Source organism: Lepidothrix coronata, unplaced genomic scaffold (assembly GCF_001604755.1).
Source record: "Lepidothrix coronata isolate B3197 unplaced genomic scaffold, Lepidothrix_coronata-1.0 Scaffold21, whole genome shotgun sequence".
Lineage (NCBI taxonomy): Eukaryota > Metazoa > Chordata > Aves > Passeriformes > Pipridae > Lepidothrix > Lepidothrix coronata.
Genome location: NW_016690201.1, coordinates 5,460,586 through 5,479,162, shown reverse-complemented (window position 1 = coordinate 5,479,162; position 18,577 = coordinate 5,460,586). Strand labels below are relative to the sequence as shown.

Genomic DNA, 18,577 nt, shown 5'->3' with positions numbered 1-18,577 from the left:
AGTCTAGCTGACTACTTTAACTACTTCTGTATTAGAAAAATGGAGTTGTTAATATTTATCTGTTCTCTTATGTGGGAAAACATGAGAGTTGCTTACCCAGGAATATTTATGAAGTTCAGACATTCTATCAGAAGTAGTTTAGGATAAGCACAGATGGTAAATTCGTTATTCAAAACTGATGAATCCCCATTTTATTTTCAGGGATGTCAATAAGGAGCCAGCAGTTTCTTGAGGTGATCTTGTTAATTTTGTATTCAGGTTTTACGATTTATCTTCCAGGCTCTAAAGAGCAATTAAATTCACCTATGCTAATCAAAAGACTTAATGAGTATCATAAGTTTTGCTGATAATGCTGCTCTTTTCTTCTTTAGGTAGCTTCCTTCACTGACAGTGCTATAGACTTTAAGCACATAAATGTCACAAGTTCAGAATGGCTGGGGTCACTAAAATAAGAAGTCCATGGAACTACTGAAGCAAGTCCAGAAGAGGCCACAGAGTTGCAAAGGGGACTGAGTACCTCCCCTATGAAGACAGGATGAGAAAGCTGGGGCTGTTCAGCCTGGAGAAGAGAAGGTTGTGTGGAGACCTCAGAGCAACCTTCCAGTCTGTGATGGGGCCTCCAGGGAAGCCAGAGAGGGACTCTTCATCAGGAACTTGAGAATTTTCCCAGCGGGTTTCTGATCTAACTGTGAGGCTCCAAAAGAAGCAGCAGGGCTGGAGTTGGTTTGTGACCTGCGTTATGAACGCAGAAAATCATCAATGGCTGGTGAGGAGATGGGTGTGTGATGCTTGTGTGCAGCCCACAGAGAACAACAGCGGAACACCAGCCTCAGACCTCCATTTCAACGTGCCCCGGCCATGTGCACTCATGGCCCAGCGACCCCCTGTGTCCAGGGCTCATCCCCAACACTGTGGGCAGCAGGGCAGGGAGGGGACTCTGCTGCTCTGTTCCGCTCTCAGGAGACCCTGCCTGCAGTGCTGCCCCCAGCAGTGGGGTCCTCAACATAAGAAGTCCATGGAACTGTTGGAGCAAATCCAAAGGAGACCACAAAGTTGCAAAGGGGACTAGAGCAACTCCCCCATGGAGACAGGCTGAGAAAGCTGGGGCTCTTCCCAAGCCTGGAGTGGATGGTATGGAGGCCTCAGAGCAACCTTCCAGTCTGTGAAGGAGCCTCCAAGGAAGCCAGAGGGGGACTCTTCATCAGGAACTGTAGTCACAGGACAAAGGGGGATGGGTTCAGACTGAAAGAGGGTAGGGTTAGACTGGATGTTAGGAAAATAGTCTTTATTGGGGGGTGGTGAGGCAGTGGCACAGGTTGTCCAGAAAGGCTGTGGATGCCCCATCCCAGGCAACATTCAAGGCTCAGTTGGACGGGGCCTGGAGCAACCTGGTCTGATGGAAGGCTGGTCAGGTTGGAAGGAGATGATTTTTAGGGTCCCTTCCAAGCCCAGCCATCCCACGATTCCATCATTCTGTGGTCCCCATCACCCACACTGGAGTGGCCCCGGGCCTTCTGTGACATCCCAGCTGCCAGAGCCTGTGTTCCAGCAGGAACTGCGAGTGCCCGGCGATGAGCACAGCACAGCCACTCGCCTGCTGCCAGTGCTGCCTTTGGCTGTGCCAGTGCGCCCTTGTCAGCTGCCCCTGCTACGCCCGCCAGTCCTAAATTCCACCTGCTGTCTGGAGCTTGGCATCCACTCCTGCAGGATGGGCACCATCATCCCAAAGAAGGTACACTGCCATTCCATGGAGCTGGCCCCCACACCTGCCCGAGTGAGATGGAGAACTGTGGGGATGGTGTGGGACAGGGACCCCTCTCTGAGGTTGTGCCACCTGATGCAGGTTGAGAGAGACACGGAAGAGGAGATGGAAGTTGACATGGTAGTGGCTATAGAAGAGATGATGGAGGTCGACTTAGAAGATGTTGTGGAGGAGATGGAGATCGATTTGGAAGAGGATCTGGAGGAGATGGATGTCGATCAGCACGATGAGGAGGAGGAGATGATTTTGGGATGAGGACAGACCCTCCAGCAGCAGGACAGGCATGTTTGCCCCATTCCCTGCCCACAGGGAGAGTGGGTCTCTTGCTGCCAGGCTGGGGCAAGGCTGCGCTGGGTGACCTCCCTCAGGGACACAATGCCACAAACCTGGATTCTGGTGGCACAGCCACCACCCCTGCCCTGCCCTGTGCCTGCTTTGGGCCACATGACCCCTGTCCCACCGCCTGGGGCCCGGCTCCCATGCCCAGCCAGGCTCAGTCCTGGCAGCAGAGGCCCGCTCTGCCCAGCAGCTCCCAGGCTGGTGGCACATGGAACACCCTGCAGGGCCTGACTGGAATGACTGTTCCCTTGCTTTTCTTCCAGGACTGACGGACATGCCGGAGAGGAAATTGACCCCTGTACATATGTTTTAGTTGCTGTTGTTTCATTTTCCTCCTGTAAATATGTTGGATAGACTTTCTGCTATTAGATAAGTTGAATTGTAAATATGTTTTGTAGGTTGTTGTTTCTATAAAGATTCTTATAATGTAAATACGTTCTGTAGTTCATTGGTTTTGCTGCTCTTCTGTCAATAAATAGTCTTTGTTTTTCACACCCCAGCTCTCTTCGTGTTTGCTTTGGGCACTCGCAGCTTTTGCAGAGTTCTGGTTTCCACTTGCTCCGGGTTCCCGGGGCTGGAGGTGTCTGGGGGTGCTGGAATGGCCCCCCCCGGCTTTGTCTGGGGGGACCTGTGCACAGAGGGGTCCCACTTGCAGATGTCCCACACTGGGCACTCCTGGTGTTCATGGGCTGCTGCAGAGCAGTGTCCCCAGGAGCAAAGCTGTCACCAGCAGAGAGGGAGGTCTGACATGACCGGTCCCTGCAGTGGTGCCACCAGGAAAACTGCTGCTCCCCTACCTGCTAGAGCCAAGGGGACTCCTGGGGCAAGAGCCGGGATCAGGCCACAGGGATGCAAAACTCCAGTTGATTTCCTGAAGGCCATGACAGTCTTGGGAAGTGCTACAGTCAGGATCTGAGGAGAAGCTTTTGGAGTTGGAGAGGCTGATGTTTAAGGCTTTGAACCTCCAAGTGCTCTGGGCTTTGCTTCCCATCCTCATGGCACTACGCTGTGCCCTTCAAGAGACTAAAGCCAAGCAAAACAATCTTTCCCTTGCCCAGGTTCCTGCTGCTGGCAGTGGGCACTGGGCCATGTCCTCCTCTCTTTGGGATGTGTGGAGGGGGCAGTGCAGGCTGTGGTGGGGAGGGAGTGGGGTCTTTTCTGTGAGGGTGCCGGTGCCGGGGTGCCATGGGCCCCATGGGGGCAGGGTGCCTGGAGGTGGGTGCAGGGTGTGGGAGCTGTGGGTGCTACAGAGAGTCCCTGGGGAATGCCGTGCTGGGAGGTACAGGGCTGTGGGATCCCCGGCTGTCGAGTGCAGGGGCCGGGCTCCCAGGGGTGCCAATGGAACTCCACAACGAGCCTGTGTCCCCAGAGGTCCCCGAGCTCAGACCCTTCTGGGCAAGTGTCCGCCAAATCCCCCGGTGTAGAAGGCACCTGTGGTGAAGAGGAGAAATTTCTTGTTTGGAAAGAGCAGCTACGAAGGACACTGGCCGAGGCAACAGCAGATGAGAACATGCTGTGAAGTGTTACATTGCGACCATATCAGAACAGAGACTGTTAACCGAAGGAGACTGTTATAGAAACTGTTAATGCATGCACTGAATGTATTGTACCCCTGGTGTTACCGAGTTTTACACCATTTTCCCCCTCACGTTTATCCCCTGTTTTCTCATTGGTCGAGATTTGCTGCAACGCAGGTGTTTCCCTTCTTGGTCCCTGTTAGCCCCATGTTCCCTCCTTCCTTCCCTGATTGGTTATGACCTCTGTCAGTCCCATGCTCCTCCCCTCTTTCTAGATCCTTCCCTACCTAACATAAATAGAGTGAACCACCCTTAATAAATGGTGATAGCTGATTGAAGCTACCACTGTCCTTGAACTTCATCAGTTGTCGCGTGGTCTTTTCCTGATCGACTATGGCATCCCAGTTCCTCGAACATCCCTGTGCCCGGCACGTAGCTCGCTGGGCAGCCCCTGCCCAAAGCAGCCGGGGAGCAGGGACAGCAGCTTTCTTGAAGGAGGCCATTAGATTTTATTTCTGACCTCATTTTATATCCTATGCAGGATGGGTCTTCATCAATCAGAATGGCAGGTAGGTAACCTAGGAACGATCTGCTCTGGTTCCTGCTAGTCTGTGGTATCATGCAGTATTGTAACTATTTAAAATGATGGCTTTTGTCTGATACTTGTTTTCTACTATATCAGTAAATGACCATAATGACTTAAAATTCACTATGAAATGCTATTTTCTAGAGTAAAACTCTCTAAAATCTTTTGCTAAGATATAATTCAAACACATTTTCAGAACAGATGATGAAAACTCATCTGTAACTTTTAATTGTGAGATCTATTATTAAAAAACCACAGAATTTTATATATTTATAAAATATATAATTACGTATAATTAAATATAATTATATATAATATAATTATATACCAATATATATTATATTTTTATATTTATACCATTAAATACATAGTTTATATAATTTAATACATTTATACATATAATCTAGTGTGTAATATTTTACTGTTATGTGAAAAACTATTTATTAACATTCCAATACTTCATATGGGTAACAAGCACAGTTTTGCTCTCCCAGTAGCTTCACATACACCTAAATTTATTGAAAAGCTAATTTAGGATTGATTTGTTTCATAGCAACATAATTTTCATGTCAGATAATAAATACATAAATGTGAACCGAGATAATTCACTCAGTGCTTTGAAATGCAGTAAACATGTCCTCAAAGTGCCCATATCATGTTAAAAGATATAAAAATCCAGACCTGTTGGCAGTGGTGGTCACTAGATGACAAAAGCCACAAAGTGGCACACAACCTATCTTGCAAGATTTGCTAAATAGGAAAGGTTTTACATTTGTGGAACAAAATGGGTTATTTGTTGGGTTTTGTACCATTATTGCAATGTTCCTTTGGTATAGATGAAGGAATTCTTAATTCTGGAAGAAAAGATTGTATACAGTACTTTCACTTAGATGTAATTTCTCATACCTACAGTTACTTTTTTCTTTTTGTTGAGGCAATGTGTTGGTGTTGCAATGCAAGAGTACATCCGCACTGAAAATCTGCAATAACAGTAATTAAGCCTTTTTTGTGAGCAGAAATAACCCCCCTAATTCATTGTTCCTATGGCATCAGCATAACACAAAGCAATGAAAAAGTTGCTTTGGACATTGTACCATCATCTATAAGACATCTTTGGAAACATTAATGTCTTGTCCACAGAGAATAAATAGTATTGTCTTCTCACCACGACTTTTGCTTCCTTGGTTCTTCCAAGGTCAAGGGAGGGGATTCTGCCCCTCTGCTCTGGTGAGACCCCACCAGCAGTGCTGCCTCCAGCTCTGGGGTCCCCAGCACAGGAATGACATGGACCTGTTGGAGTGAGTCCAGAGGAGGCCATGAAGATGATCAAAGGAATGGAGCACCTCTGCTATGAGGAAAGGCTGAGAGAATGGGGGTTGTTCAGTCTGGAAAAGAGAAGGCTCTGAGGTGACCTAAATGTGGCCTTCCAGCACTTGAAGGGAGCCTGCAGGAAAGATGGAGAGAGACTTTTATGAGGGCCTGTAGTGACAGGACAAGGGGGAATGGCTTCAAACTGAAAGAGAGTAGGTTTAGATTAGATATTAAGAAGACATCTTCCCTATGAAGGTAGTGAGGCACTGGCACAGGTTTCCCAGAGAAGCTGTGGGTGCCCCATCCCTGGAAGTGTTCAAGGCTGGACTGGTCTAGTAAAAGGTGTCCCTGTGCATGGCAGGGGGTTGGAACGTGATGGACTTTAATGTCCTCTCCAATCCAAACCATTCTGTGATGATGCTATGATCCTGGATGTGAACAAATCTGTCCAGCACAGATGAACAGGAACTAAATATAATTAGGGAAACTCAAAATTTTCTCCACTTTTTAACTATGTTTATCCCCTTCTGCATAATGTGAATGTGTATGAATTCATATGTATATGAATGTATCTCCTTTTCAATGACTACAGATGGTATTTGTTTATACTTCTCATATCTGAAAAGAAAATGAGGTTTCACATTTCCAGGAGGAATATTACATCAGTGCAAATCAAAATAGAGTGAAAATTTCTTCCAGAATCCAGGGAAAATTGGAAAATGTTTTCTTTTATGGAATTTTTTGAGTCATGGGGGGCAAAACCTGAACATTATTGACCTTTCTAAAATAAATGTTCCAGTCTTAGTTAGCTGAACGACTTTTCTTTTGAAATCTTTGGTATTTTCAAGTGACTGACTTCAAAATATCTGTTGCAGTATCTCTTGATAGTGAATGTGTGTGGTTACCCCCAAACCTCTGTTATTTTGAAGTGGTTAATATTTCATCTCAGGAGCTTGAACTAGATACCTTTAACCTCTGACAAGTTTTTACCAGTATGTTTGTTAAAATACAAACATGAAATATAGCCCCCACTGGAGACAGGGAATATAGGGAATGATGAGAGACTGGGACTGTGTTCTTGTAAGCAGCTGTTGGAGTACAGTTGGGTAGAGGGGATGACACTTGATCTGATAAACATTTGCACCACCAAGGAATTTGTTTAATTTGTATGTTAGAGAAAGAGAAAAATATTTCCTCAGTAAGTTTGACTTTTTACATTTTATTGTATTTGGAGCAAGGGAAAGATTAAGTCACTTTAAACCCTGTGCAGAATACTAAAAGGAAATTAACTGTAAAAGCTGGTGTATTCACAGAGTAAACACTGTTGATGATGTATAAATGTGGATTTTTTTTCGCAGAACAGTTTATGACTGTGTCAGGAAATCCTTCTACAACAAGTCAAGTACGTGCAGGCTTAGCCACTTGGTGTTAAATGTAGAGTAAATCTGTTATTCACAGTCTTTTTGCTTTTTCAGCCGTGGTTTAGATAAACATGTGTCAGTTTTCTCTTTCTGGATACTGTAAACAAAACCTTGAGCTTTTACTTTATTGTAGGTTGAGTGATTTCACGATAACAGAAAACTCTGAACGGTGCTTGGTTCTCTATATACCAGTTCTGGGGGAAATTGATTCCATTTTAATGACTGCCTCCCTCTTCAGCACCTTGTCTGAACAATCCTAACAGTGTCCCCAGGAGATGATTTATGAGCCAATTTGGAAGCTGGTACTCCAGAAACCAGAAGCAGTGAAAGTGCCTCTCGCTGGCCTGAGCTGATCATGGAATACCTTCTAGGAGGGTAATGGAGTACTTCTGTGTTCTGCACCATTTCAGAAAGTTTGCAATGCTTTCCTCTCCCTGCAATAGCAGCAACATTCCTGTAAAAAAATGTCACCAGGCTTGGAGTATTTTCCAAAATAAGACAATCTTTTTTCAAAGAGTATAAATTTTAAAGAGTTTCTGTATAAAATGTATATGAAAGCGAACATGTTTTATGAACTATTTCAGGATAATGAAATTTGGCAAATATACAGAATCACATTCCTGTTGTACCACGCTGACTTTCAAGTTATGGTACACTGAATGATACTATACTGTGGGTTATTCCAAGTGCAAATCTGAAGTCTGAGTATTGAACAAAGAGTAACAATTGGCAGTTTCTTCTTCATTTACATGTTCTACTTGTTTTAAATTTTATGCCTGGATGAAAATAAAATCAGAGGTATTGTCTACTTCAGTTGCAAGCTTAACATTTCAGAAAACTTTCATTCTGCTTTGTTGCAAGCACCTTGTAGACAAATGGAGAGACTAAGAAAGATAAAGTTATGAAAAGTAAAACTATTTTAGCACTGTGTATATCACGTCAAATGTAGTGGTTGTAAATTTGAAAAAGGTGAGCTGTGTGCTTTTTAAACTAGTTTAAAAGAGTTTAAAACAAAAGAAAAATCAGTAGTTAGAATAAAGACTAGAACAGAGAAGACAAGGGGTTTTGAATACCTAAGAAATTTTAACAAACAAGCGCATAGGTGAGCCTAGATATTTTTGAACCTCATGTTGTACACATTCATTGGATAGGAAAAAATGCCCTTAATTTCTTATGATATATGGAAAGAATTTCTAGTGTGATATGGGGAGTGGAGAAAAACCTGAAAATTTGTTATGTTCTTTATTAAATAGAAAATTAGCCCTAGCAATTTCATTATTTTTCTAACTGCCTGCTTAGGAGGTAAGGGAGACACTCTATGCTGGCTTTTCCAAATACCTAGGAGCATCTGGGCTATACCTTTTAACCTGGTTTCTCTGATTCTCTGTATAATGATCCCTTCCCCCACCATTTCAGTTTTTCTTCTGAAACCAATTCCCATGTAGTTCAAGACTAAAGTTGAGTCATTCTTTCTATCACTTGACAGAAACTCCATTCAGTACGTTTGCAATCACACCAAAAAGAAAACCTGCCATTATACCAAGACAGTTTCAAAGAACTGGCTCACAATGAGAGGTTAAAGAGGCAAGATGGGATGGTAATTGTGTTTCACAACGGGGATATTTATGAGTGAATGAAATTTGGTTTATTTTGTGTGCAGAGTCGAACAATGAACTATATTTTCAATCTTCCAAAATGCACCCTGCCCCCTCCCTCCCCCACTCCTTAATTTTCTCTATTCTGTTACAGCTTAAATTGTTTCCAGCATCCCCCTGTAAGAATATTCTGTTGAACAGAGGCAGCAGCTGATTTATGCTTGTGGGGTGAGGAAAATTCCACATCTTGGCTAGGAGGGGTGGACAACTAAAGAAACATTTGCTGTTCATCTCCTAATTATATCAGCCTCAGTTCATTCACTGAATAGGAAATGCATGGGTTTGGATATTGCATGTGGGTACCCTTCTGTTGAATAAAAATACTTACTTTGAAAGCTATCAGCAGGACAAGTGGTAACCCATGGGTTTTGTCCAAAACCAGCTTAAGATAAGGGACTGAAGAATGTTATCATTAATAGTCATAACCCTTCTTACACCGCACCATCTGTATTTCTGATACAGATTTTAACACTTTCAGTGAGGGTGAAAATTTTCTCTGTGTAGTTATCAGCACACAGTAGAAAGAACTAGAGATGATGAATTATTAGTAATAAACTAATGATTATTTTTGTCCATAGTACTTCCATCTTCCTTAGTTGTCATGTGAATCTGTGGTAAACACAGGGGCTCAAAGAAAGCCTTTAACTACTCTGACATGAAGTCCTTACAGTGTAAAATTTCTAGATGTTCAAAGTAGATAGATATTAACAAAAAGATATAGATGTTTATTTTTTTCCCCCTCAGAATACTTTCTCTGTCACAGGTAATATAGAGTATCTGCTCAATATCACAAGCCCTAAACCTCCCTACCCACTAACAGCTGTCAGAACTTCTGTACTAACCTCACCTTCTTCAGAGTTAAAAAGGTTATGAATCAGAAAGCATGAGTAAATGACAGAAACCTCATTGCTGTCATTTCTTAAGTAAAAATACTAAAGAATCCTAAGAAAGAGACTTTAGGGAGGACAAAAAAATACAGATTACGGAGGTTCCTCGTAGACTCCAGACTAGTCACGATAAATGACTGTCTGTGATGATGGAAGATCAGATCTGATGATTAGAATGCCCATAGTGTGCATATGCATACATCCATACCTGCATATGTGTGTATGTGTATACATGTGTCTGTATGTAATAGAAGTAATTCTACTGGATTTCGCCTAAAGCCCGGAGTACCTGAACTCACCTTGGTGCTTCTGTGTGTGACTTTTAAAATGTTGTGTACTTCTTGTTACTCTTTTCTGCATGTTGTGCTATAAATGCAGCTAGCATTCTGGTCTTTTGTTCACATGTGAACCAGGACAATATGGAGAACATGGATGTCTTTTGTGTTCCTTGTGGGAATGATATCACTGCATTGCGTCTTACTAGGGAGAGGCAAGCTATTCTTACAATAATCAAAGCAAGGTTCTGCTACATTGTAAACTGCATTCAGGAACAAATTATCCTTTATTATTATCTCATTTCTTATATTGCTTTCTGTCAATCAATAATACAGTACTAAAGCACTATTATCTAATGATTACACTGATGTATGGACACGTAAAATGTTTAGATTTCATGTTCATGATGGAACAGGTTATTAAAGTTTTTAAATTGTACACAAGCTACGTGAGTTATGAGCATCTAGAATCTTAGTAGAAAATCAGAGTATTTGATAATAATTTTATAAAGTAAGTGGGTCATGAAGAAGAGAAGAAACAGGTGTTTTTCCAATAAAACATAACGACCTACTTCTACTTTAAATATACTTAAGTATTTTCATGCATAATGCTGTAGTACATATCAATGCTATGTGCTAACAAGGAGGATACATCGACTGTAAAGTATCCTGTTAGAGTTTGTTTGAAGAGGCAATCAAAAGCTTATGTAGTCCATATTAAGACTTAACTAACTTTTTTGTGTTGTATTTAATGGATTAAATAATTCTTAAAACAGATATCACAAGAATTTAATATATGTATCTTAAGCGCGGGTAACAAGATCTGAATCTGTTCAGTTTATTGATAAATACACTGAGGATGATATTCAGAATTTTTGAACAAGCATAAGCCAATTCAAGTTGCACAAGATTTCAGCCTTGATACCCCTGGTGCTCATATTCTCTTTGCTATCAGTAGTTTCACACTGCTTTATTCTGACTAATTTATTCTGTTACTTTAACCTATATTCACTTATGTCTCAATTCCTTTTGATTCCTGATTCTATCCAGACTATCTCACCTGTAAAACCTGTTTGGGTAGCTGAGTTCAGGTTTGTTTCATAGTGTTATACAGTATCTGGCACAGGAATGTGTTTGTTTAGAACAACACTTGTGTGTTCTTGTATCTCAAAAATGGGAAATTGAGTGTGTGGTGCTCTTTCTGAGCAACAAAAGGTACATGATACATTGCAGTGATTTGTGCTTCTGTGTTCAAATTGGATCAGATTTTTTCTAAAGCTGAGAATAAGGGAGAACTGAAAGGGTAGGTGGATATATTGATTTGTTTATTAGTGCTTGATCCTCTTAATGCTGAAGTCAATCTATTTTTAATTTCAGAGTGAGTAGAATCTCCTTCCTGAGAAATGATGAAAAAGTTATTTTCAGGGTTAAGCCCCAGTCTTTTCACTGTCTCTAATCTTCTCCCATTAATAACATAATTTCACTTTTAGGACATGATCTGTTCCATACTGTGTGGAGTACAATGCATAGGCTGAGATATTACATGATGGTAATTTCTGATCTATAATGTGTTCATTGTGACAATAATTATTTATGAATCTTAAAAGTATTTAATCAAGGAGCATTATTTTTCCCAAGACTCTCTGCAAGGCATCCCAATTTAGCGAAAGCAGAGCAATCAAAGAAAACGTGAGGGTTTTTTACATAAAGATATACAGGCAAAGAATACAAGCTAAAAAATCATATTGGGAAACTAGACTACTATATGTTATGTTGTAGCTGTTGTGAGAAGAAAGGAACTGCTAGACAGTTCTTGTAATGATGTGCTAAAGATATCTTAATCTGAATCACACTACTACATTGTGCAGTAAGGAGATTGTAAGTCTCTTAATACATGAGACTTGCTATTCGACATTACAAATATATTACTGGCCAGTCTTTTAACAGCAGCACACTTTTAAACTGGGGCTTAGTCAGAACTCGGGTGTGTAGAGGTCCCAGCAGGTAATTGGCACAACCATTTTCTTATTTAAAGGCACTTTGTGGTGCAGGGGTCTGTACAAGGTGAGCTCTTCTGGTTTGGTGTGTTCACAAACACTCTCTGCCCGCAGAGCTGACCATCAACGATTATTTTCATGCGCCTGTGCTACTAGGATTTACTAACTAGGCTGGCTAGTGGTGTGGGGCTTGAACTTGTGAGAGTAGCTCTTAGATGAAAGGGGAAAAAAAAAAAAGACAGTCTAAGAGAATTGGGTTTGTTCAGTCTGGAAAAGAGGAGGCTCTGGGGTGACCTATTTGAGGCCTTCTAGTACCTGGAGGGAGCCTACAGGAAAAAAAGGAGAGAGACTATTTACAAGAGCCTGGAGTGACAGGACAAGTGGGAATGGCTTCAAACTGAGTGGGTTTAGATTAGGTATTAGGAAGAAATTCTTTACTGTGAGGCTGGTGAGGCATTGGAACACATGGCCCAGAGAAACTGTGGCTGCCCCATCCCTGGAAGTGTTTAAGGCCAGGTTGGATGGAGCTCTGAGCCACCTGGTCTAGTGGAAGGTGTCCATGCCCACAGCAGAGGAGTTGAAAGTAGATAACTTTTAAGGTCCCTTCTAACCCAAGGCATTCTGTGATTCTACAAAATGGGATAAAAGCATCTGTTATTGGTGTATGACTTACATAACTCAATTAAATGTGTATTAGGGAGGAACATGTTTTGGCCATCAATATAAACATTTTTACAACATTTGGAAGATGGATTAGAAGTAATATCTGACCTGTGAAGCATTAAGAGTTTTTATATTGTAAAACCAGACTGTGGTTTCCATTACCTTGGCTCTGGAGTCTGTCACAATCACTGTGATATCTCTAGTGAATTGAGTTAATCTTTATTACCAATACCAATTAGGCAATGGACAGTTCCTAGTTATGGGTGAGTTAGTACTTGACACTGCTATTTCAACTCTAAGTACAACAGCATAAATTAGAAGGGTTGATTTTGTAGGAAAGTGGAGTTCTCCCCCTTACTCTGTGTTCTTACTGTAAGAAGCTGTGAGCTGCCATTCCTCAGGTGCTTTGGGAAATGTGCCTCACAGTCATAGAATCATTAGGGTTGGAAGAGAGCTGCAAGATCATTGAGTCCAACCTTTGACCAAACAGCGCCTTGTCAACTAAACCAAGTCATAAAGTAAGGAGGAGAAATTGGCTGAAAATCAGGAGTTCACCTCTCATTCATGCTATAGCAAGGTCTGATGAGAGCACAGCCACAGGATGATAGCAAAAGCCTTGAGAGCACAAGTTCAGGACAATATCAGCAGCACCAAGAGTACAAACCTAAACCACAAATGGTAAATTACTGGTCATTAAAAGAATGTAAGTTCAAGATGTGCCAAAGTGTTTCTAGGGAACAGCAAAGAAAATAACAAATATGTGAAATACCACATTTTTGATGGAAGCACAGAAAAAATGATAAAATATAAAAAGCAGTTACATCCTCTTCAGGCATGGGAAGAAAGAAAGAAGGGAGAATTGTTCCTGCATTGCCACTTGGTTATAGGTAATGCATGTTATCAGTGTTTATGCTTAGCAGTATCAGGCCATTCTTCCCCTTTTTTGGGAACACTGCTTTCTGAATTTTTCTTCATCCTATATTCCTTCTGCACACTCAGCAATCACATGTAAAGGATTATCTTCATAAATATGTTTAAATAAATTAGAAGCCCAGCAAATACTGCATGTGTGTTCTGTGCTGTGACCTTCACACACAGGGTGAGTGATACCACAGTACTGGGAAGCAAACTTGAATATGCTGTCCAAGAGACAGGTTCAGAGCCAGGGAAGGACAATGGTCATTGGTTGAGCTTATCTTGGAATTTACTTTGCAAGCAGAAAGGACAGGCTGGTTGATTGTCCACTGGTTTTATTGTGGTTGCTGAAACTTTTTGCTTGCTCTGACAAGAAGGCGGTAAGTAAATTCACAGAATGGTTGATTTTGGAGGGGAAATCTGGAGCATCTCTAAGCATGATTACCTAGAGAAGGCTGCTGAGGACATAGCTGGGTTTTGAGTCTCTCCAAGGATAAGTCACTATGCTAAAGCTTAGGACTTTTGTCTGTTTAATTTATAACAGGTGCATTGGAATAAGAGTGTAGGATTTAGAACTTCTATTTATATCTCCCAAATCTAAGCCCTAAATTATAACCTTGATTGAAATTGAAGCTGAGGTCCTGTAGAACAGATAAATCAAGAAAGAAGACCCCATGATGAGCAGGACTTTAGTTTCTGCATCTGTAATTCCACCTGCCTCAGCAGCCTTTGGCAAAAGATAGAACATAATCCTGCCAAACCGGAAACAATATCTATTACCAGTCTGTGATAGTATGCTCTCCTTTATTGTGCTTGCAATCTAATTTTGTTAATAGTTTCTTCTTGCTGCTTATTGAAAGAAACAGTATGGATTGTGTCTTCAGCTTAGCCTTCCCTGGATCTTCCTACTGTGACAGGACTGCTGAAAGGTCAACATGAGAGATGGTGGTGAAAGGAAAGCATGCGAAGTAACTTTTCGCTTCTTCAGGCTACTTCATATAAAGGTCAGAGGTGACACTAATGTGTTCTTTGGCTGCCTTCTAAAATAAACCATTCTCTAAAGGTCTGTTTATCCGTCTGAATTTTGGACAGACATAGACTCCTGGTTGCAGCTTCACATATGGAGTGGATTAGAAGTGCTGGTAAACTACAACATCAGGATGAGGGTTGTGTTTTAGATGCCCAAGAAAGCAAAAGGAAACACCGAAGGTAAGAAATGTTCTCAACGTGTTTTCGGTACCTGAATTTCCTTATGCATTGTGCATGTCATTTAAATGCTTTAACACAGTTTACCATTAAAGAAAGGATACCCTTTTCTGTTTAAGGACTTGGACACCTCTGGAAAGTGCTGTCTTTGTCATATATTCATGAGCTTATTTCTACTTGCTAATAAGTGCAGAAATAGATTGAATATATATACACATCCTTGTCTGTCTTTGGTTTTGAATGTAGGTAGTTATTGCTTTATGAGGTCTCATTAAACTGGAGTATATGACTGGTAGTGATTATTCTTAAACACTTAATTTGGGGATGCTGATATTTGATATTTACAAATAACTAGACATAAAACCTAGCGAAAATTACATTCTTGCAACCAAATGGATGTAACAGACTTTGAATTTCTTAATGATAAAAATACTTAGCATCCAACTTATTCCTCATGCATGTGTGCTAATGTTACTCTAGGAGAGACTGTGGGGTTAAGAGCATACACAGTGTATATGAGGGCAGTCCATCTCTAGGATTGCAGCTGTTGGGTGGCTCTTTCCTAGTGTTTTGTTGTTTGACTAGCAATGAGGTGGTATTTCCCTGGTTGTTACAAGGTCTGAAAGAGAATCAAGTGAATATTCTGACAGCAAATCAACTTCATAAATGGAGAGGCAAAGAAACTGTAGGCAACGAGGAAGACAGACTATAGGACAAGATGTCCAAGAGGGTTAAAACTAAGAGTATGAAGAGACATGTTTGGCTTTTAACAGATTAACAGGTCAGAATCTTGATTTTTTATTTTTTTTAATGTAATAATGTTATAATGACCAATACAATGTACCTGCCTCATTTTAAATTCAGCAAAATTTGATGTAGATGTTCCATTTTATATGATACAGTAAAATAGTATCATGCATAATGTAATGAAATCCTAAATTTAATATCGTGTATGTAATTGGGACATGTATTCAAATCTGGCCAAGGTCTTTAAGGTTAAATGCTTGAATCAATTATAAACTCTAGAACTGTGTCTGTGCTTATCATTATATGCGGGAATAACATGAAATCTAGAGATGCACAATTAAGTAATGACCTGTCTTCACAAAATCTGGATATAATTTTCAAATTTAAGTCTCAGTAGTTTTCCCAAAGTTTCTAAAACTAATTCCTAAAGGGAAAAGTAGTTTAACTTTCTTTGAAACCAGTGCCTTAGGAACACATGGGTCAGGCTTCAGAAAATACTTCTGATTTGTAAGGTGTGAGCAGTTTCTAAAGCGCGTTTCTGATTCCAGCTTTTCAAATTTAAACAAAACTATCCTTAATGTATTTCTGTCACATTTATGGCAGCCATTAATACATCATTCAGAAATGGAGTTATAATGAGGCATTGCTTATTCTATATGCCTTGACTAGATACAAGTGATAGTAACATGGGTGGAATTCTAAACCACAGAAGCCCTTAATGCTCGATGAAAGCAAACATTTATTTAAAAAAAAAGAAAAACAAACCACAAAAAAGCACTCACCTGCATACAACTTAAAGCAAACAGATGAGTTTCAATAAAAATATTTTTATACGTTTTTCATTTTACTAGTTAGAGAAGAACATGCATTTTTATTTCTGTGAATCCAAAAGAATAGAGCCCCCACTTCTATCCAAGGGTTGTTTTTTGTTTTCCCTCTTGGAACAATGCTGCCATTGCAATATTGTTATTTTCTTCTATCTTCCTTTAAAAAATATAATACAAGTCAAATTTTTCTGTTTTTTGAAAAATTCCTGCTTTTCTTTCCTGAACTAATCAGCTACAGAAGACTCTCCATTATTTTAGTTTACTATGTAAAACAGGTAGAAATTATCTACCTGTTGCAGCTCTTTCAAATCTCTGAGCAAGCCCACAAATTGAAAGGCAGAAAAAATAGCTTATCTCTATACACTTATAGCCTGAGATAGTAACTGAAAATTGCCCTCTTTGGTACTGTGCAAGCAAGTACTTAAAAATGCCAAATTGTACCTGATAAAGGAATAAGAAAGATTTTTTTGTGAATGTGCTTATATCTTAATATTCCAAGAACTTTATCCCTTGAAGGAATCTACTGAGTTGAGTCCCTTTGAACACAAATGGAGGTTGGTATGACTGACTTAAGTAAAAATGACTTCCCAGACCTGGATACACAACTTTACAAGTAAAACCAGTACCTATTTATCCCCTTCACAAATGGAGGCAGAGATTCTGAATCAACCTATTATTTCAAATGTTATTTTTGTTAACTGCTTTTATTTCCTCCTAACTTAATAACTCAGATGTATGAACTTCAGGTGCAACGTATATCCATTTAATATTTGACTATCAATGCTTTATCTGCCATAGGAAGCATGCTAGGAGACAGAGAGTTATAGGTAAAAGAAATCCATGTTTTTAATAACACATCCTAATTTTCCCTTCAGAATCAAAATGCAATAATTTGAAATAAGAGGTAATGGTGTCTGTCTCTTAAATGCTTTGTGTTCCTACCATCACCTCGTAAGTATTATGATGAGTATTATGATATTTTTCAGGAAGGAAGTCTCACAGACTCAGAAAAAGGCCATGCCCATGCGCCAAAATGTAAGCTTATTTCAGTCAGACAAGGGAAGTCCAGTTTAATCCAAGCTCTAGGATTAAGCTCTATTCTTGCCTCAAATGGAAGACTGGCCTGGCTACACAGAGTACTTCAGATGGAACTCAAGGATAAAAAAAAAATAAATAATGACCTTTGGAAGAAGGGGCAGGCAACTCAGGAGGACTGCAAGGATGTTGTGAGAGTATGCACGGAGAAAATCAGAAGGGCCAAAGCCCAAGGAAAACCTAATCTGGCTACTGCCATAAACGACAAAACCAAATGCTTTTATAAATACATTAGGCACAAAAGGAGTGTGTCAGAGATGGGATTCATATCTCAACAGATTGTTTGACTGGTGGGTTGAATAAACCATGTTGCCTGTGTGTGCTGGGTGGGGGGAAGAAGGGCCAGGCTTAGGTTTGGAGCCACCCCGGCTGTGCCCATGCAGAGCACATGGCAGGGAAAGCCATGGGGCTCGGCTGTCAGTCAATAAGGCCGCCTGGGGGCCTGCCCACAGCACTCCCCCAGAGCCTCTGGGTGGCTGTGGCACTGCTCACTTTGCCTGGGGGGACAGTGAGTGGCAGGGAGCCCAAGGTCCCGCCTAGGGGGAGCGGCCAGACTCTATACACAAAGATATTTGGTCTCTATCTCCCCTTGGCCTCTGCCCTCCTACCTGTCAATGTGTGACCTCCAGAGTGGGAAATATACCTCTCTCCTTTCTTTCTGCCTCTGTTTTTTTTTTCTCTTAATCTCTCTTCCTTTACTCCTGTGGGCAATTTAAACACCTATTTTCTGTATTTCACCTAAGTTGCAAGTATCTCGCTTAAGATGCATGGAGTTTGTGTTTGCTGGGTGTAACAGAGGTTCCCTTATTGCTATGTCTTGCTAGTCTCAGTAATCTGTAGTAATGCTTTTGGGAAGTTGCGTGTTATTTCTGTAAAACCCTTTTTGCCAAAACACCTGTTTTCTCACCAAATTAAAAGAAATCTCCTAGAGAAAAAATGTGTATTTTTTTCTCCAGATGTGAACTCGAGGTATCAAAGAATCAAAGAATTTGCAAGAGTTCATGTGGATGAAATCTTTTGAAATCCAAGGTGCACACCAGGTAAGAGTTTGAAGCTTCTGGACCAGAGTGTAACAGAGGGGTAAGGAGAACTTCCATCTCTTATTGGACACAGGGGAAACGTAGTGATAAAAGATGGGAAAAATGTTGAGGTGGTTAAAGATTTCTTTGCCTCAGTCTTTAATAGTAAGACCAGTTGTTCCCTAGGTATGCAACCCCCTGAGCTGGAAGACAGGAATGTGGAGCAGAATGAAGCCCCCATAATCCAAGAGAAAATGGTCAGTGACCTGCTACACCACTTAGACACAGTTCTGTAGGGTCAAATGGGATCCACCCAAGGCTACTGAGGGAGCTGGGAATAGTGCTCACTGAGCTG

At 41.0% G+C, this 18,577-nt stretch overlaps 1 protein-coding gene and 1 long non-coding RNA gene across 3 annotated transcripts; both read left to right on the top strand.

Annotated features, from left to right (window-relative positions):
• Nucleotides 1-774: 774 nt before the first annotated feature.
• On the top strand, nucleotides 775-2,594 carry LOC108493989. Of its 2 annotated transcripts, XM_017808043.1 has the most exons (3): nucleotides 775-1,732; nucleotides 1,844-2,043; nucleotides 2,365-2,594. In XM_017808043.1, exons 1-2 carry the CDS (start codon nucleotides 1,397-1,399, stop codon nucleotides 2,015-2,017), a joined length of 510 nt encoding a protein of 169 aa, XP_017663532.1. In that variant the 5' UTR covers nucleotides 775-1,396; the 3' UTR covers nucleotides 2,018-2,043; nucleotides 2,365-2,594. The 2 variants fall into 2 exon arrangements, with proteins under 2 accessions (XP_017663532.1, XP_017663531.1); XM_017808042.1 differs by having other exon boundaries at nucleotides 775-2,043.
• Nucleotides 2,595-3,081: 487 nt separating this feature from the next.
• On the top strand, nucleotides 3,082-17,643 carry LOC108493990. The gene is made up of 5 exons (XR_001873695.1): nucleotides 3,082-4,187; nucleotides 14,213-14,332; nucleotides 14,421-14,537; nucleotides 15,152-15,315; nucleotides 17,095-17,643. It is a non-coding gene; the product is annotated as an uncharacterized LOC108493990 (long non-coding RNA).
• Nucleotides 17,644-18,577: the final 934 nt, after the last annotated feature.